The sequence below is a fragment of the Mizuhopecten yessoensis genome, unplaced genomic scaffold, assembly GCF_002113885.1.
Source record: "Mizuhopecten yessoensis strain PY_sf001 unplaced genomic scaffold, ASM211388v2 scaffold10707, whole genome shotgun sequence".
Taxonomy (NCBI): Eukaryota; Metazoa; Mollusca; class Bivalvia; order Pectinida; family Pectinidae; genus Mizuhopecten; species Mizuhopecten yessoensis.
The window spans coordinates 397,825-419,750 of NW_018408681.1; the positions used below are offsets into that span (position 1 = coordinate 397,825).

The following is a 21,926-nucleotide window of genomic DNA, read 5'->3' on the forward strand; positions in this document are numbered from 1 at the left end:
ACATGCTGATTGTGTTAAATATAACGCTATAGTCTACGAACAACATAACCAGGATACAAACCATTAACTGTTTGATAAAGGAAATTAAACAGAGAATTACGCCAAAAAAGTCAGAGTCGCTTTCCGTTGCTTTTATCTGTAAGCCGTTTTGTTTAACTTAGGTCATAAAAACACATTGAACTACTAACCGACTTATTTTCAATTTATTTTAAAGGAAAACAGATTAAAGATGTTTGGGTCTAAAAAATGTAGGTCAACATTTTTGCACCAAGCGAGATTCCATATAAAATATTTTATAAAGTAGAGTAACACATCCTAGATTCTGAATCCGTAACCGATTTCTCGTTAAAATAATTTCAGAATTTATAAATAAATACTAGAAATGTTTGTTCTGTATCGCCCTCCGGTTAGGTCCAAGTCTGTGTCTGTTAAGTCAATTGATTCTGATAAATAGTATGCACAGCGTACCCTACATCAACACGTGGTTGTCTATCAGTGGCGGAAGTCTTAAAGCTCTGTTAGATTACAAGACAGGGGTCATTGTTTTCATACTTTTCTGATTTCCTATCTTCAATACTCAAGTTATCACCCTATGCACTTAGCTGATTATTATTACGATTACGATATTTGAAATAATTTGATAGATGAATTATACTATCCTTTTCCAGGTCGGTCAAATGATTAAAAGGATCAGACTAAGAAAACATTTAACCTCAGATGAAAACTACAACAGAAGCATTCCTGAGTCCGGTCGATCTATTTCTCGCCCTTCCATGCCAGCGGGTGTTATGGTACACATGGTTCTCTTTTTGTAAACAAGACTGATGGGGATATGCATTTCAAGGTCGAAGAGCAATTCCAGTCCAATAACAGATCAAGAGGTTCATTTCATGAGGAATTCGACATATGTGGTACATTCCGGAATTCTCGAGTATTGAACGGATCTTCGTATTGAACATTATGCACGTTTGTCGGCTTCCGTTTACATACCACTGGCATGTTTGTGACTCGCCTAATAATGTTTTCTGAAACAACACGTTTAAAGATTGACGCCTATCATCGCATCTGCTATAGGTGCTTTCGTCAACAAGGTAAATAGAATGACCAGCCTCGTCTTGTCATTGAAAGCCCCGGCAATTGTTAGAGCAATGTTAATTCCATGCGAATCAATGACCGAATGTACACACAATACAACCTATGACCGTCTGATGATTTTACCACTATACAACAACAACAAAATAAAGCTGTTTAAATACATAAACGTAAATATGAATCCAGATTCTTTGCACGGGTGATATTTTGTGGATGTAATTGTTCCATTTTTTTATTTAAATTATAGCAGATCGGTCGCTGGAAAAATGTCATTAAATATATTGACATAAAAATGATACGAATTGCAATGTATCAAAGGTAACAACAATAACGTGGAGGTTTGATCGCCGTTTAAGTTACCATACCATACGCAATCATTTACAATTCAGTCGCTAAAACGCAATGGCCTTTTACGGGTTCCGTTTTGATATGACGTCATCGAGTTAATCACTTAATTTGGCGGAAGGACACCGCCGATGGTTGTTACGATAATGTCATCCCGTCCTGTTCTCAGACTTTTGTTTCATCCATGTAAAGCATATAATGTGGCAAAACCGATATCAAGAGGAAGTTTAACAGGCTGTTGCGATCACGATCGTGCTCATTTCGGTGTTGTTGGACCTATTTTTGCAGTGTCATGCAGCAGGCGCCATTTTCCAACATGACAACTCAACCCTTGACACCAACCAGTGGCGCTGGCACGAAATTTCCTAGGCACAACAATGCCCAAAAACTAGACTGGTCTGCACAGTCTTAAAAGCTGTCATTCATAAAACACGTTTACAATGTCATTGAGAAATAAGTTCGACGCCACCAAAATCAGTCTTGTAACTTTTATGATCTCACACAAGCGTTGATGCAGGAGTGGGATAAAAACACTCACGCTAACGTCAAACACGGTCCATGCGGCGGCATATCTATGCGTTTCCAGACCCGTGATAGCAATCATGTGTAACGGACATTTTTTTTTATCTTATCAAGTAAAGCTGCATACTTTAATGCTTCAGCAGACCACAATGGATAAGTTTGTCTTTTTGCAGAAATTTAGTTTTACGATGCAAAGCATGATGAAATGGGATTTCCTTTTGGGATTAATCAATGTGTATGAATATCTCTGTATTTATCCTATCTAATAATGTGCATTTCAACATTTCAAGTTCAATTGGTAAAGTTTTAAACTGCATTTTTAAATACCTAAAAAGAAATTCAGAAAGTGGAGAGCCTTGTGCTATACAACCTACATACCCCAAATGAATAGCAAAAGTAGCGGAGAGCCTTGGTCTTATTGTGGTCATTTGGACTTGATAGCGGTGAAAAACTTAGATAATTAGGGTTCATTTGGGGTATATTAGCAATCAGAATGCATATAATTGTAACTACAAAGTAATATTTTAAAAGTGAAAATATCCTGGTTTTCTCTTATCATGAAAACCAACTAAATGCCATGTTTTGTGTTTATTTTCTACTTCACTGCTTCATTTTTTCTCTGCAGGGACTAATTGATAAAAGAATGAAAACTCATGTCGTGATTAAGCAATTCTAGATTCTTTTTTTTATTAATCAAGCTGATCAGTTAGGGCCTACTAAAGCATTAACGTTGACCCTCCTTTCAGACAGAGGATATCCTACCATTTACTAGATTAATAATGCATAATGAACTACTACAAAAATATCTAAATTTAATCGCTCATTGTAATTTCGATACTTTTAATTCGGTCGTAGCTATAAACAATTAATCATTACCATCAAAATTAAGCTCGCGTCCGCTGTAGGAACTGTACCGTATTGGAACTTGTGTTTAGAGAACGTCATTTGTTGGACCGATCTGATTTTCTGGATTTGGGAGGAAACGTTTGCATCATGTTGGATGTCATTTGTGGCTCAGAAGACGCTTCTCCTTCTGAGACAGCTGTTTTACTTCTCCCGTTATTTGTGAGGTATTCTGATATTACCCTACATACTTTGAAAAGAATGTCGACAATTGATCTAGGTATTTTTTACCTCCAATTGGATCAGAGTCTTTTCCTGCATATCCTCAGTTTCCCGAAAGTTCCTTAATAAAACAGAAATTCTTATCACGTTTTTCTAGATAAGATAAGCAATATTGAATTTCAAAATTCTTTAAGAAACTTCACTAATGATTTCCTTTAGAAAATCTTGTGTGAAGGGATTTCCATGCGTTAGTGAAACAGGTCACTTGCTGTCTAGGGAAAACAAAGAGGCGGTTGAATTTACAAATTTTATTTTTCTACCTCTGTAAACCCGAACCAATCATCTTACCACCATGGCGTAGACTAGTCTGCACAGTGGACGATCATTTACATATTCAGCACTATAATTTACATACTCAGCTCTTATGAATATTCATAATCTTTCGTTTATAAACTAATATGTACAATTCGTCAGGAACCGTATATATACAAATAAACATCTACGTTTACATCATATATCATATATATATAATAACTATATGTCTACTCACTTATATAACACTGCTACGAAATTTATCACAATCTATACGTCATAAAGTATGAACATAATTACAGTACAACATTGTAAGGTGAGACATGGGAGAGGGGTCGTGCACGTGTGGCGGTACACGTGTGACCTTGCACGTGTGGCCGTGCACGTGCAGGATAACATCAATCGGGAAATATTACCAAACATGCCATTATATGAAAATCACGAAATAAAAACATTTTCAACTGTACTTGTGAATTCAAAATAATTTAAACCTGTCTATTCAATTCGCATTTATATACCTGATACTTTTACAGAAATTCACAATGTACTTATTCTTATTTTCTTTTCTGCAGTTTTCAAAATGAAAAAAACGAATATGATCATTATATTTTGATTATTTGTGACAATTGCAATAACAATTTTAGGTGTATGTATAAGAGCACAAAAGACAATAAATATTTGTGGGTAAAACTTTTACCTCGTCATGTGGGGGAATAATGGCAAAAAAAGTCATGATATGAATTTTGTTTCTAAAATGCACGTTTCTTTCAAAATGCAATATATTAAAACGTTGTGTACACGTTGTTTTAAGATATTTGTAAAACATTTGACAAATATAAACACTAATGAAAAAGTAGGTGTCATACAATATTCGTTTGAATGGGTTAATATTTTCTCGATCGAGAATGGCAAAAACACATATTCATCATCGCCTGAATATTTCTATGTAAGATATAAACACAACCATTTGCTGATATTTAGCCGTATCTTCATACATTCTTACACACTTACAGAGCGAGCGTTTACGAAACCTCTACATGCAATTAAAACATGTAATACATAAGATCATATCTACATGAAAGACTAAAATCAATTAATATCAAGGTAATGTTGATTGCGTTAAAACACTACAAAGCTTAGGAACTATCCTTCTCCCTCATCCTCCATTCGTATCCTGATAGGAAAGATAAGTTGAATCTCACGCCAAGATCTCGTACATACTCTCTGCACTCTCCCCCGCTGTGTTGCACATTATAGTACGTAAGATATATACTGCATTTCTCCCTCCCTCCTAAAACTTGCACAAATCTCGCATTACTACTACCAACACTCACACCTTTCTCCCCTTTCAAAACTAGCATCAATCATGCCTTCCTCTCTCCCAATGTTAGCTCAAATACTGCTTTTGCAATCTTTTACTAGCTCTTATACAGCTTTTCTTCCTTCCGTACCTAGCAATTATCAAATTCTGCATTTTAAGCCCATTGCTAGCTCCAATACTGTTTATCTCTCTTAATACTACCTTACATAATGCCTTACTCTCTCACCAATAATGCTCTAATACTTCATTGTTCTCAAAGAAAAGTAGCTGCAATACTGACTTTCTCTCCCAAAAACTAGCACTATACATGTACCTAATTTCCATTCCCCACAAAACTCCATAAACCCTTCCGTTCTCTCACCTCATACTCGCTCTTTCTTTCTTTCTCTTTGTTTGTTAGTTTCTGTTGCTAATTCTGTACACATATCTTTATCCTGTATAGAAATGCAAGGAATGGCATTTGTTGGGATTTCGATTAACGTAAAGTTTTCCTCAATTGAACACATTATACATTCTGGCGTAATACTAAAGGACGACGCCACATAAATCGCTCCTAATACCCATTACATATAGCGTGTCGACATTGTTATGTTTAGAAATTAGGCTAAGAATCATTACTATAAACTTGAAAGGGAGTTATAGCATTCTGTGTTATTAAAGTAATTCCCCACAAACTTTGTATAATCTTAACATCACGCTTACCTTACACATGTAAACCCTCAACTTATGTTTGTATCCATTTAGATACTTCTTTCATCCCAAAGTCAACGGACGTATTTTTTTGTGAACAAATGTTGTATTATTTATTCATCTCTTATCCTCCCCGCTCATTCAAGATTCTTTTCATCTTCAGACAATTACGCTGTGAATGTGGCACTGTAGACGTACTTCACTCTCCTCAATACAAACACATGCACCTGCTCAGCTCCAGATGCTGTATTATGATCACGTGATGGGCGGGATGTCGCCTCTTCATAGATCTATCGTCTGTTAAACACCTACTTAAATCGTCCAATTACATCGTTGCATCTGTTCAGACAACGCAGTGAGTTTTTACGTGGTGTCGTTCATGATTCGGTAGTGAGTCTGCATGCTCCTGTATACTCTATTTACCCCATGTTCTATTAAAATCAAAATTTCAAAATTTGATTATCCATATGTGTATTACAAATATTTCATCGCACTTTCATCCAATTTGTGCGCAAATTCATCCCTTTCAAAAATGTCACATCTCTAAGCACACTTTTCACGTCAAAATCCGGTCTTGATTTCTGTCATAACAAACATTTTTTCCACTAGATACACGTATAAATACTCGATTTAAACGAGGACATTTTACGAGTCAACCTCATTATCACAATGTCACGTGACTATTGTAAAGCTTGTTTTCCCTATTTTAAGGACATGACAAAATCTTTCAGCTTAATGTATAATATTTAGTTTTCGTTTATTTCTTGACACGCCAGAAGCTTTTTGGTATCCAATTTGGGAATTGATAACGCTGGGGCGGACATTCTTCTACCGCGGAGGCGCACAGCCCTGTCAATAACTGGAGGAGTATCGTATGTAATTGAGGCACGTGACCCGCGCCTTTTGTGTACGTAGAACACAGTTGTTTCACTCTGGGACTCCTCGGAGTCGTTGCTGTTGAGAGAGCTTGTACTGGAGTGAAGCATGTTGTTGTTATTGTTGTTAGCGTTGCTAATGTGGTTGTTTGAGAAGGCCTTGAATCCCTCTTCCAATATTTCTTCTGACACTCCACGATTTGCCCAAATACATGTCACACCTGAGAATGAAATAAAAAAGCCTCAAAATTAAAAGCTTAAAATTCCAGTTTCGAAGGTAAACCAAAAAACAAGCTATGAATTTTAACATAACTGCATGATAAAAGTTGGATGTCTCATGTACCAGAAGAATAATGGTAGGTTGATCCGAGGTTTGCTGGTGCAATTACACTGACTCGATATAAACGAGCAATTAAACTTTCCTTCAGCTTTAATCTTCCTTCTTTGCATGAATTGTTACAATCTTTGAGAAAATGAGTCGTACAAAGAGTCTCGAAAGAGAGAATAACCAGAGAAAATGTTAAAATCTGAAGGGGTAATGGTGTATACATTTACCTAAACACGTGTGTTACCTGAAGGGGTAATGGTATATACATTTACCTAAACACGAGTGTAACCTGAAGGGGTAATGGTGTATACATTTACCTAAACACGTGTGTAACCTGAATGGATACTGGTGTATACATTTACCTAAACACGTGTGTAACCTGAAGGGATAATGGTGTATACACCTATCTAAGCACATGTGTTTCATGAAGGGATACTGGTATAAACAGCTATCTACACATGGGTGTTACCTGAAGGGATAATGGTGTATGCATTTACCTAAACACGTGTGCTAACTGAAGGGGTAATGGTGTATACACCTCCCTAAACACGTGTGTAACCTAAAGGGATAATGGTATATACACCTTTCTAAAGACTTTATCTGAAGGGATAATGGTATATACACCTAAAATAACACGTGTGTTACCTAAAGGGATAATGGTATGTGCACCTATCTAAACATTTGTGTTACCTGAAGGGATAATGGTATATATACTTACCTAAACACGTGTGTGCCACTTCTGAAAGATGATCCCTCTCGTCATCAAAGAACATCATGTCAGGAAAATCCACCCCGCTCTCTTTCTTGATTCTGAATGAACAGGGATTGAAAATTTAATTCAAAATAATATTCAAAAGTTCAATATAACCATAGTTCTATCAAACATGTGTGCACCTCGGAACACATCGTGCTTTCCCATTTATTTTAACTATTAGACATCTTAGTAGGACATGGATACTCAAGTTTATTTACACATTTGAATGATTATCTCTGCGGTAATGCAAAAGCAACAAGTATACAATAAAATATTCTACATTTCAAACATACCATTCAAATATCTGTAAACAATATCAGTCTACTGCTTCGACTTACTGATTTGTAAAGCTATATCCTAATATGGACCGTATTGAAAGGTATGGATATTCTATCACCCTGAAACTATTCCCAGAGCGTATGAAATGCTGGAAAGCCCGCAACATTACACATCTAAATAAACGAGTTCTGTATGAAAAAATGCGAGAAGAATAATGAAAGCTAGATCGGTGTACAGATCTAAACTATTTGACCTGGGTGTAATGTTGATGACTTTTCGCCACCATACGTTCCTCTACCTGCCATTTCTGCCCGACGTTGTAATCAGCGAGGTGATGAACGAGGTATGTTGACTAAAGATACCACTTACGTGAGAAGGTGAGTAATCTTGGACCCCGGATAAACTTCCATGTGATCAAAATAAACATCCCACCCAAAGTAGGAAACAAGTCTCCGGACCTCTTCTTTATTGAAAGCTCTGTATATAAAGAAACACAAAAGATATATTACAAACATAATTGAATTCTTGTGACACCAAACACTAGTTTTGTTCCTACTTGTGAATACCAAAGCAGAAGCAAAATGCAAAAGATGGTAAATAAACAGAATTACGTATTGTTGTGTTCACGTCATAACTTTAGCTACTACCTTGACACTCCACTAAGTTGACTAATCTTTTCAGATTGTCACGCGAGAAGAATAAAACATGAATTCAAGTAAATTGATAAGAAAAGTATTATTGTTATTGTTCTGTCCGCTAATGTCAATCAACCTTCGAATTAATAGATATCGTTATAAGTATGGTATAATTTCTTTATGTGAACCTTTATCCTTATCAGAAAAACATTTTTCTTGCTCATTTACTAAAAAGGTTTTGAATTTAATTTTCTTTTGAGGAAAAATGTAACTTACTCTGAGGCAATTGCCAACTTGAATTTGTCGTTTTTCAGCTTCTTGAGGATGTGCTCTATATCAGGGAAAGAATGAACCTCTCTGCTGCGTGCATCAAATACTTTACCGTCTCTGAAACAAAATCAAATATATTCAAGTAAAACAGATTTGGTGACCATGAACTACAGATAAATTATTATTCCATTTTTTGGTTCTAAATAATTATTTATAAACACTCTCAATACAGTGTCATGTTCTGGCGATGTGAACATCTAATCACATAAACGTCAGTGACCCAAATGTTCAACGAAAATATTTTCGGTCGCGTCGTTAACTTAACAAAGAACATATCTTCCCATTGACCATTCCCAACGAAGGTATCTTATCATCAGTTGTGAGTTGTTTACATGATATAATTGTATAGTGAAGGTATCGGGAATTGTACAAACACTCTACAATATACATACTACTTCCACGCTCAGTACTTACACTGTTTTTTGGGAGGTTAGTTCGAGGTAAACACATGCTACTGTTTTTTTAACAACCAATTCCAGGTATTGCGTTTCGTTATTTTTGAGAACTCATTGCATAAATAAATTAACACAAATATAAACTACCACGCTCGGTTACTTAATCTATGGGAGTTTGGTTCAAGAGAAGCACACGTGAATGTTCTACTATCAATTTCGGGTAGTTACTTTTATAGATCTGTAGAAGGCTAAGTTCTAGATAACACATACATAACTATCAAGCTTGGGTACATCTGGCGATAGGTTGGAATCTGGTATCAGATAAACACACTTTTGCAGGTCTTTGGATCTGACTTTGTTATAGACTTATACAGTTCAGTGGGAACTTTGGTACTTGTATTTGTCTGTGGAAGGCTGTGCTCTAGGCGACATTTCATTTCCATATTCACTCGTGTTTAGGTGTCTGTAGAGTTCTGTGAAATAACGGTGTCCATACAAACAGACACCATAATGTAACTTCATCTACAAAACATTTTTGATGTATTGTTAATGAGGGCGTCTACACAAACACTCAGTAATCAACAGGTACTCACGGAGTTCTGTTGAAAGGTGGTTCCACATTTACTTTCCTGTCAACCCAGAACGGCCATAATGTGTAATCTGAAAATACAAAAAATAAATGTAAAGCTATAGTTGGAATGTGAACGAATATAAGGTTTCCGTAAGGACGACTTTGTTCAAATTTACAGTATGATGACTTGTTAGATTCGTGTAGAATATGATGCTCATGTAAGAAAGCACAATAATTTCAACATGTACGACACCAAAGCAGATACTTATCAATTTACGTTACATGACATTTATAATTAAAAAATAAGCACACATCTTACCAAGAATTTATTTTTTATATATTTAAAAATTTCAATTGATTATAAATTTAAAACGGACAATACTTTTTGCACTGGATTAAATAGAACAGAAAAGTTACAACTTAGGGAGTATACTTCTATTAATTCTCTTCTTTTTATATCTCACTTATCAACAGAAGATGTCTGTAAAATGTCATGTTTACTACAGCCAAATAATTCAATCAATCAAGGAATGATTTATTTCATCGATAAATCGAATCGATCAATAAGATGATCAAATATCAATAAAAAACAATGCAACAAACTTCATTTTCATGTTAGATGCATATGAATATAAACACATATATATGTAGGACGTGTGACCTTGACATTGATATGATAGCGGGATAGGTTTTGACCTTGATCTGTTGATGAGGATGTAAACAATTGTGACTTTCAGATACATGTTTTAATTGCAACCCTGATCTGTATGGTGTTGTAGGACTTTGATCAACTTGACTTGGAGATAAATACTAGCGTACTTAAGACGGTTTGACATTTATCTATAGATTGGGGTGCAGTAATATGTGTCATTATTGAATGAATGAACTTTTTAGGGAAAAACACGATACACCGAAGTATAGTGATGTCATATGGGTTCATATTATTTCCCTGACACAAATTACTATGAATGGTAGCGATCATGTGTGGCGTCAAAGAGCTGCTTAATAATGAATATTGTGTTGGAAATAACAAAAGTGAAAGGGAACTAAGACAGCAACCAAACAATTATTTTGTATTATAATGGAAGTAGAATAAAGGTTACGATAATCGTTGTACTCCTACTTCCGGTACTGTAGCAATGTTTATACAAATCAGCTTAATCTAATAAACTGCTTACACGGAATGCGTTATTAATGTTTTAGGAGCAAAGCTTCATTTGTACATATCAATCATCCCTTTAGAACATAACCATGACAGCTTAACGACTCTAGACGAAACCATGTAAATATTTGGGGCATAATCTACACAAATGTCCCAGCTTCAAAGCTGTTATATTGTACAGGAATTCTGTATGTTTAAGATCAAAGCAATTAATGACAGGATGTATGTTGGTTGAATAATTGTTTAAAATTTCAATAGAAATGTGTAAACACTTGAAACAAAGGTTTGTTGAATATTTTCGTCCTGGCACATACTGTACATAGGTTCTATATATTGTGTAATGTTTTGTGAGAGCTTTTGAAGGGGCTAGGAAAACATCGCATTCAGAACTGGTTTGATTGATATCTCTTATTGTTTTAGTGGTAGTTGCATTCTTGAATAATATTTAATAATGCTAACCTGGATGCGCTAAATTATTGTATCCCCCATATATTCTTTCAATTAACTGTTTATCATGTATCAATCTCAAGCTATGCATCAGGCACATTATGACTGTGTTCAGAGGGATGCTCTTGTAGTCTGATTGGTAGTTTTGTAGCGGCATTCTTCTTCATGATTATACCTGATGCCTTGATACCCTTTTTACAAAATCATATGCTGAGTAATTGTTAATAAAATATAAATCTGCAGGACACAATATATCAGAAGTAAATAATAACAATCAGGTAAGGGTTTAAATGCCTGTATCACCAACGTCAGGCTGAAGTAGACATGTAGAACGTTACTTGTTAGTATGTTCGACGGAGTGTTTTTAATAATATTGATGTAATGCTTTCATAATACGGCATTGTTTACAAACACAATTGTCGGAGCCTTGTTGACGCGGTATGTGTTACATAGCTCACGGCTCTTGTTCGATGTTGTATGTTTCTATTATACCTGATAATATGCTCATGCCAAAATACACATTGGTAAATGTACATGATTGTTGTTTACTTGTAATGATACAAGACTTAAGCGATGGACTTTGAGCAGCGTCCTAATTACAGATACATAAATATTTTTAGTGATAGTTATGTTTGTGTAAAATTATTTGTATATAGTTCTTTGTCTACATAAATGATATTTTCAACAGAGACTCGTAATTTAAGATTCGTTCAAGGTTCTCAGAATAGAGTGTAGTCAATGAACTTACAGATATCTATCATATGGGATGAATTGTTTTTACATCTTGTCTTGTTGCATATGATAAATTAACATTTGAAGCACCGCTGCTTAACACGCTACAATATATATATACACAGAACAAGAACATCAATCATTCATAGAAATGCATATCCACTTAAGAGGGAACTTGTAGATATTGTTTTTACATTACTTTCTTTCCTGCTGTTCACCTAATATATTTATCGTATATATGCTTGCGTTAATAAATTAGACTTTTATAAATTTTACGTGTGCTATCTTAATTTGTTTGGACTTATGTTGATAAAGTTCCTTTATTTAAGTTTAATTCCCGCCGCAAGGACATCAAACGAAACGGTTACATTTTGTGTCAGTCTTAGGAATATCATATACACAATACACTTTGGTACATGTTTTTGAAAAGTAATACTATGGAAACATACTAGCCAATGTTTATAATTAGTTTAGTCTCCATGTACCTATGGCGGCAGATATGTGTTATGAAGCTGTTCTATACCTCTCTACATCCATTATATTTGATACCAGCGGTAAATGTACCCAAACAGCTGCTGACAGGAGGTCAACTTAGTTCATTAGCAAGTACAATACCGAAATTCTTTGAAAATTTCTGATAAAGAGAGCATATCAAATCCTTGTAAACCGCAGTCTCTGATTACCACTGTAGAAACAATTCTATTAAAGAAATGTTTACATTGTCTGGCGACTATACCTAGTCAAGTATACATAGTTGCAAGGGCGTATAACTTGTGGTTTGCTCGATGCACAGCCGCGCTCTTCTACAGTTTTAAATCTAAGAATGTCGGTGCTAGAAATGACGTATGCATAATTGGGGTAAAAAAAGGATATGTTCTGCGCTAATGTTATTATAACAGAACTTGTCTTTATTCTGTATAATCTATAATCTAGATAACCCGTTGGTAACATACTGAGCAATTGGGTCAACCTTGTCTAGTCTTTCGTGATAAAAATAATAATCTTTAGCGTGTTCTAAGAATCTGATATATTGAACAATCGCGACAAGACAATGAATAAAATATGTTGACAATATTTTGCCATTCGTCATGTACAAGCCTGAAATATTTGTATATACCACACAGAATAAATCAAACCCATGTCTAACCTTTCAGTGCTATCAGAGGACAACATCTGAATACGCAAGTTGAGTTCATGATCTATTAATGCGAAGAGATAAACAAAGCCCGTATCAAACGTCTCCTCGTAAAAGTGGTCACTAAGTGTTTTGCTAAATATATGAGTTGGATGCTAGCGTGTTCAATATCAGGAATACGCGCACCTGCCATAATAATAATTTTCTGTTTTCATGTGTTGAAAAGATTTCAAAACAGAACAGGTAGTAACTTCACGGGCCAATATAACTTGGCTCCATATAATCATCAACGTGATTGCCCAAAACACATCGGATTGTTTTTAGTCTTCTCACGATCGCTTATTTTCATACACATCAGATAAAGTGCCACCAAAGCTACCGCAAACTGTATTACAGGCACACGAGGGCGCAAAAATACTCAAGTGGAATAGTGTTTTATTTACTGAAACATTATGTAAATACATTAGTTTTAGAGTCATGTTAAATGTTTATGATGTAAACATGGCATGTGTTTTAACATCATTTAAAACTTTACTTTATGATAGCATCACTGATGAGCAGACGTATTTAAGATCATTGTAAAATAAAAGAAATCTAATGTTCAAATCAAAGAGGTATGTACTCAAAGACGGATACACATTCTGTTTAAATTACCACTTTATATTTATGTCTGTTTTACTGGAACCCTTTTTTGTTGCAAAAGAACCAGATTCAGTACAAAAATATATCAAATTAAATCTACACTAACTCTCGCAATTGCCTCTGACGCCTCATATATTTATGTGAGGGCTATTATCGAAGTTCACGAAATTTATATATAACGAAGCTGGGGATTACTATAACTTTTCATGTCTGATTCTGAAGAAAGCTTAATCTAACGCAAACCATCTACCTATTAACACAGAAACCTTCACTTTCAAAGAGGCCATCACGAATGCGATTAGGGATGAAGCTATCTCCAGGCATTATCTAAATGTCGAGTGATTGATTTCAGTATTCCACTAATGTTGCCCAACTGTTGTCTATCATTATGGGATGGAATCCGCAATCAGGGTCAAGGACCAACGCATACCTTTGCTTGAGTGTTGATTTAGAGCAATCGGGAATGTACCTCGACTGATAGGCGTAGGCAAGATGCCATTATGTGTGGTAACTGGATACTGGTTCCATTATATTTTGAAATCGTAAACCAAGATATTATTATCATTTATAAAATGCAGTCTTCAAAATTGTTGTCTGTTAACTTGTGTTAATTGTTAGGAGCATTATTTTTCTTTGAGCTAGGGCGTGCTCCCTTTCGGGTTTTAATTATTTGAACATTTTTTTTTGTAGTCAATAATGCTACAATATCAGTCACTGCCTTTACTTTGTTTCCTGACATTAATATGAATAATATATTGAGTTCAATTCGAAATAATCAGATTTCCACACAACTTATAACTAATGGGTACATGTAATCACGTAATGTCCCATTCCGTTATTAATTTAAAAGAAAACGTTATACATATTTGAAAGTGTTACTTCCAGTATATTAATTCTGTAAAATGAACTTTCACGCAAAATGACATATTTTCATTTGTTGTTTTTCAAAACTTAAGGAGAATTTGCATGCTTTATGTCAAAAGTGATGGCCTTGATTTTCTTGATGCTATAATTCCATATACTATAATTACAATTGACAAATGTCTGACACCCGGTTTAATATAATTCATTTGTTGGAACCCACAAGTAGTCGACTAAGGCATGTTGCATGGTCATAACATATAAATGAATGCGGTTGGTTTCATTCGGGTAAAAGTCTTCTACAAATAACGAAGTACACTAGCAACATTTATATGACATTGACTAAATTAGTAACTTTACGGTGCCATTGTTACCGCGAACTACACAGCGAAGGTAAATGGAAAGCGGAAGCTTCAAGTTGCGCATAATAGCAACTGCTATTTCACTTCCCAAATAAACGATCGTTACTACGACTTATCGGAAACAAAACCTCTGACATGATACTGAGTTGAGGGATTAATACGAGCCGAAGATGTTGTGAATCAGCCTTTATTACTGACTAGGGAAAGAGATGCGAATGCCCTTTTTACTACAAAACTAGTAGTGTAAGGCAGTGTGTTTGTGATTTTGTTAATAGGCCTTGTCATAACACATACACATGATGTTTATACATGGTTGCAAAGCTATGTAAGTTGTGTTTTATGATTGAATTAAGGGATACTGCAATGTCATAACAAAACGACAGGATTAAAACTTAAAATCAGGACTGTAAGCCGCATTTACGTTAAATAAACAGATATATAGAGTAAGACAGTGGCGTCTTTACATGTTGTCAACACAGGACAAACCATATCCTGACAAAAAAATGTCTGGAATGTTGTCTTGCAGCATACAATACATTTCCTAGCAATCACACCACGAGAGCGACAGCATTCATAAACAAGAAAAAGTAGAAGCAGTATTCGGAATTGGCAAGAAAGTATGATGCAAACGAGATAACTCTATGGGTTTCAAACGAGATAACACAGAAAGGCGTGAAAGGCTTGGCATCAGGAGTGACATAACACATATTTCACATACTGCCCATTAAGAGTGAAATGGCGATTTTGTATTAATTTTCGTTAGATTTGAAAAAAACTTATCTTCAAAGCCAATTAAATGAACAACAGCTGATTTAAGTAAAACTGACATCAGCACCATCGAAGAGGGATGAAAGAAAGGACGATTATTTGTGCAAGTGTATCTCTTATGAAATCAAGTTTATAGATAGAACACAACATTGATGATTACCAAACAATTTTCAAGAGATTTCTCGTCTGAAGATGCTAAAATAGTATGCAAGTATACTGATCTAAGGACACACGCCGTTAAATTTCAGGAAATTGTGTAATACCCAAATAGTTTCTTTGATCAGTTGCTGCCAAGCACAAATCAATTTATTTTTTAACAAGTTTTATCGGCATTATTACAAATTGGCAAGACACTTCAATTGTTTCGTGTAGAATTGGGCTGTTGATTACGAAGAGGACACATGGAAAACATATAGCAAACATGACTTACTCAATCTACTACTTTCAAAGAACACCACAATTATTTAGGATGCTTTGTTAAAAAGGGAGCAACTGCATAGCCTATTCATAACTGCTATCTACACAATACATGGAATCTGTGTGTGTGTTTGTTTGCGTGTGTGTATTGTCTGCATTATATTATCTAGACATAATTTGCCAGGAATTCTGATGAAGGGTGAGGTAATAAAACAGGGCTTACTGTGTGACCTACTTTGACACTGCACTTGTTAGAACGCCCTTCCCCTCGACAGATACATTCCTCCCGAAACACATGTCCCCTGGAGCATGGCCAAACATAGATATCAGGGTGTCATTGACATGTGGTAGCTTTACATTGTTCAAGTCCTGAATAATACATATATGGCCGTGTTTTCGAGTTTTTGTTTTTTAGAAGATATTTCTTTATTGCTCTTCGGGTTATATGTGACCTTGTTGCTCATAAGGAAGGCCGGTTATGTATTATGTGTATATCTCGCAACGCATTTATTCTGACATATTTAAACAAGGAATATTAATTGTCATATTCTCTCTCATGAATATAGTACCTCAAAAGATGAATATTTTGATTGACAATTGTTAGTTGGCATGTCCTAGAATTTATCATGATGTATGATTTGCGCTGGGGTTTTTCATGCTTAATATTGATTTGAATTCCATAACGGATGTGAGACTGAAAATATTGAATAGATGTAAGTGAGTATTTCATTACATGTACATATATTAAGGACAATCTTTGATGAATTATCTCCTGAAACATCGGACTTATACATGATAGCAACACGATTAAGGTATACACCGTAATGTAACAGATATATTTGCATAAAGGTATTTGGGACAGTCATAAACAAAGAAACACGCTTGTTGTTACATCGAAACCTTCCACATGTCTGTCTTTCCCTCAGAGGTGAATATGTATACGCTTCTTCACAAACGCAGTCCGACATTTCTGAGAACAACTTATGACAGCTATAAGTCTGTTTGTTTTATGTACGTTGTCATGCGTTAATCGGTTAATTTGAGTAACAAGTCTATTACACATGGTGTATATTGTATAACCAGAGGAAGCATATTATTCTTGTGTAACATTTCAATGCTTCTTTTGATAGAAAACGAACATAACTTGACACTTCATCCAACATGCATGGGGTATATAAACTGTTTTACTTTGATAAAGGGAATTGCGTTTCGCTTTTGAAATAATGCACCTTTTATTTCATGTAGTGTTTATGTGATAAAGAGTCATTTATTAATTATTAACATTTACAGTATTTTTTGTTCCAAAGGAGCAACTGTCACTGTATTTTCAAATTTGTAAATCTTACAGCTACATGCACATGTACAACACTATAGCGAACTAAGATGACAAACTTTGGTTCATGTAAATAGATATGGTATCGTTTAATATAGGTATATAATTAACAACGACATTTCCTTATTGCATTGATACCGTTGAGTGAAATACCGACAGAGACAAAACGTGTAATACTGACAGTGCTTGTGATCATAGGTGTTATCTTTTGCAGATGTTATTCCTATAAGCAATATATTATGTAAATGCAAATGTACATTTTACAGCAAACCCCAATTATTTCTGTATGGCATTATCCGACATTTAATCGGAGTAAGATCGGCGTCAACGCATTCGGTGAATGTGTTAATGTGTGTTCCTCACAATAATGTGTACTAAACTATGTAACTAATGGAGAAAAAGCACGATGACTAATATTAGGCAATTGGTAAGTTGCTACAATAATAATAGTTTTCACCATCCCGAGCTCAATGGATGTTCAAAGAAATAATTGACTTGCCACAGGTAACGAACAAAACTATTCATTCAAAAATATTGATTAAATAAAGACATGCCGACACACATGAGAGCACCAAATCGGCCCGAACAGATACCGGATATCAGGAGACCCCAAAACAAATCACCAACCCCCCCAAAAAAGCAGTACTTTATATCAATTAAACGATACACATCCCTAGGATAGAAACCCAAAGACAACAGAAAATCACTGATGATATCAAAATAAAAGGAACTACCTTTTGACCGCCCTACAGTAAAAAACCTGGTTATTTCAATCCAATATTATATTTCGACCATAACTACTAATTTGTGATCCGTTTTGAGACAACCTAGGTTGTGATAAAGCGGTTAATAAGAACCTCAAATTATTATAATAATTATTAAGTATTTGTTTTGTGATAGGATAGCAGGTTTATTAGTTTTTCGGACTAGGACTAGGACCCAGTTATAGAAGAGACGCATGCTACTAACAATACCCAACGAGACTGGGCGAAATGACACGGTATGACGACACGATGCAGTTCGAAATGACGCAGCAATACGTGCGATAATGTTTAAGGAGATGATATAGGACATCGCGCATCTCTTGTGATGCCATGTGACCTATAATACAAGTAGAGGAATGCATGAATGCACTATCTGCCTTCACCAATTTTATAGAAGAGGATACATTTATACAGACACCGAACACGTGTTTTACTCATGGCAAAATCACAGAGAGACACACTGTACCATTAAGCTGAGCCAGCTTTCAGAATCCGTAAAATGTTTTGAATATAAGGCTATTATGGAGTCCTTGCCTTCTAATGCGATCAATTGGTGGACATCGTAATGCATTGGTAGAATTTATATTTTAATATTGACTACTTTTATGAAAGATATGTTACAGTTATTCTCAACAAATTATAGATGAGCTAACCAGTTTCTATAGATCTATCTCAGAAACAAGGAGATGTTACATAAGATTCAAAACTAAAGAGAATGAAATGTGTTTGGCGTGGGGTTTCTGTTTAAAGCCAGACGTGTTGTATATAGTAGCTTTCTGTACAATCACATTTGGAGCAGTTACGGAGGGAAAGGGATACTGAAGTGTAAACACTGGTGCCATCAGTGGCGGTTGTAATTTGTCCCGAATCCATGATGATCAAAGCGGATGAGCGTATTAAACAATTGCTATGCTTTCACGTGTCCAATCGGTATGCATATGATATCTTTAAGAATTTTTGTTTAGTTTATCTTTTTTTTTATACAAATGAAATATTTGTTTAAGTAATATACAACACACATCTAACACTATGTGCATTTTCACAATTATTATTTGCTTAGAGGGTTGTTGATTTGTTAAAGCACTAGTTTATTCGTTAGAAAAGCTTTGTTTGGAATCATATGCAGTGCTTGATGGCCTCGGTGTTTTAGATTATGTATTGCATACGGCTCATGCATTCAAATAAAAGGCTGCATTTTTCATGTCGGTATGAACTGCAGTTAAAAACAGACATTCTGTTTCTCGGAATATTTTATGGGGTAAATGACGTCATAATCCAAGCCCATTGCAGGTATAGCTCTATGAATGCAGGCTTCACATAAGGAAATACAAATTGAATGTTAATATGTATGAGTATCTCCACAGTAAGGTATAATAATTTAATATTAATAATTCATATTATTGCATTGTCCATTTATTTCAAACTGATGAGGCTTACAAATAGAGGTGTACGGGGAAATCAGATTCATTTGATTTTTGTAACGCAACGGGTTGAGTGCTACATCAAGTAAACATTTTCAAAATATTAATACCGCTTGTTTGTCTTACAATTTGAATATGGATTTCCAAGGTGATGTACTGATATGATCATCCTGGTATTTAAATGAAACAGGGTTGGATAGTCAGTTAATACATCGTAAAAATACTTCAATGGCAATGAGACAAATAATGTCTTCCACGTTTCCAAAAACCTAAACATTGATTCACATAACTTGATTTTCTCCCTTTAATCGTATTATAACGACTGTTGGGCGTTAACAGTGTATAAGCAGAAAGTTATTTCTGTTTTCAATAACAAGCGGCATTCATTTCCTTTCCATTGACCGATTTTTGCTTCATTAAAGTCACACGATCTTGTAATGAGCACTCGACTGTGTTCCTATATTCTCCTCCATTCGTGTGTACCTTGCGCGTGCGCAGTCGAAAAAGAAGTGTGCTAATGCACATTACCCTAATGATAATGGAGCAAGCAATCAGTCCCAGACAAAAAAGTTGTTTAAACTGTTACACAAACAAAGCCATACATCACGTTGATATTAAGGTGCTTCAACATGCCAAGAACAGCATAAAGTGTTAACAAATGAAACCAACTAGTAATAATGACTTCATAATAGACTATTTTTAACTTCATTATTGGATGGTCTTGTTTACGATGGTTATATTAGTGGAATTTACCATAACAACAAAAAAATAACGTTATTTAGGCCAATACACTATTCATTTTGAGTATGATTTTTTTTTTTTAATTTCATTTATAGGAATATAGAACATCAGCATGCTATGCACTTGCTAGTTCTTTGTGTTAACATAAACTGTAAAAAAAAAATCACCCATGCTAATAGCAAGATGTTTTGTATTGCAATACACGATGCATTACATTAATTCTTAGAATCCTGAGTTTCCTATCGGAATAGTTTCAACCTACACCACAAAAATTTCACGATCGTCATCATTACCCGATTTCAAAATCGAAGAGATCTTGTACTGTCTGCACGATTGAAGCCTTGTTTAATAACGCAGTTATACTTTTTGTACCCCTTGGTATTAATAATTAAATATGCACACAGCGGAAACTGTGTAACCCAAAACATGTATCAACAGATAAAGTCTCTAAATATTCGTTTAACTGTACGCGAGGAAAACATAGCTAAATATTAAATCCAAAACCACAATGATGGTTGATGATGTAGCATCAAACGACATGACTTGCTTATATGTAATTAAGAACGCAGGCCAAACTTTAAAAAAAACTGGTTTTATGAACGGTATCAATAGCTTCGTTAAAGGATTTTTCAATTCATAATTATACTGGGCGTCATAGGGGCAATATGAGAACATAGCGCAATTAATGACCAGGTTCTCTTTAGGCTCAGTACTCGTTTAGGCGCATTAAATACCCAATTATCTACAGAGTTCATCATAGAAGATCGAATGTCGTTACGAGCTTGCAGGAGAAGTATTTTTAGAAATTCGACATAATCGTTCATTAACTAGAATTAGCTTAATCACGATGTTCATTTCTTTGCACTTGGTTGCCTTTTAATAGGAGCTTTAACCCTGTATCAGTGCGTAGCCGAGCAGACAAATTGATTATCTATGGACTGAAGTCAACTAATGCTTGTACTACATTCACCTCATGTTGTATTTGATTTCGTTCATTTGTGAAAATAAATAATAATTGCAACTCAGCTCAGACTTTTATTGTTTTTTAATTAACTATCAAATGCGGAATTAATGACATTTTATCCATGCTCTAAAATAAGCTAATTATCTGAAAGGTGGAACATCTAGGTTTGGTTACATGGTTCCATACATTGGCGCTTCATTTCTGTTACTGTTTTTAAGCATTCGCAACCAGTGATTTATGCAGAGCTATATAAATGCCAACTTCATTGCAGAAAAGCACCCACCCTTTTTAATATCCATTTGTAAAGCATATATTTGTATTTTGGACAGGGTAAAATAATAATAGTAAAATAGTATAAAGCGACATTTGACTATTACTCAAATGTATTTATCTGTAATCCATTGATTTTTAGGAAGTTGTCTCAGAGTTCCTTTTTTGGTATTTGTTTTTTTAGCAGGAAGGTATTACAGCGTGAACAATTATACACAAAAGCGTCAATACACAAGACCAAATCAGAACTAAATGCCGAACGGAATATAACCAGAAAATTTATGATGTATTGACGTTGGACATGAAGTAAGTGACTGTAACACGAACGACGTTGAAAGCGTGACTCGACTGCAAAACATAACATTGAGGTGATTGCCAGGTGGTATAGGACTA

At 35.0% G+C, this 21,926-nt stretch overlaps 1 protein-coding gene across 1 annotated transcript in view; it reads right to left on the reverse strand.

Moving 5' to 3' along the window:
* Nucleotides 1-3,317: 3,317 nt before the first annotated feature.
* The window catches only part of LOC110461921 (magnesium-dependent phosphatase 1-like), a 32,576-nt gene continuing 13,967 nt past the window's right edge, over nt 3,318-21,926 (reverse strand). Inside the window, exons 2-6 of the mRNA XM_021515657.1 lie at nt 9,537-9,603; nt 8,495-8,605; nt 7,953-8,060; nt 7,269-7,360; nt 3,318-6,443 (exon numbers count right to left, since the gene is read on the reverse strand). Coding sequence (XP_021371332.1) covers nt 6,094-6,443; nt 7,269-7,360; nt 7,953-8,060; nt 8,495-8,605; nt 9,537-9,603 — 728 coding nt within the window. The 3' untranslated portion in view covers nt 3,318-6,093. The remainder of the gene's footprint in view (nt 6,444-7,268; nt 7,361-7,952; nt 8,061-8,494; nt 8,606-9,536; nt 9,604-21,926) is intronic.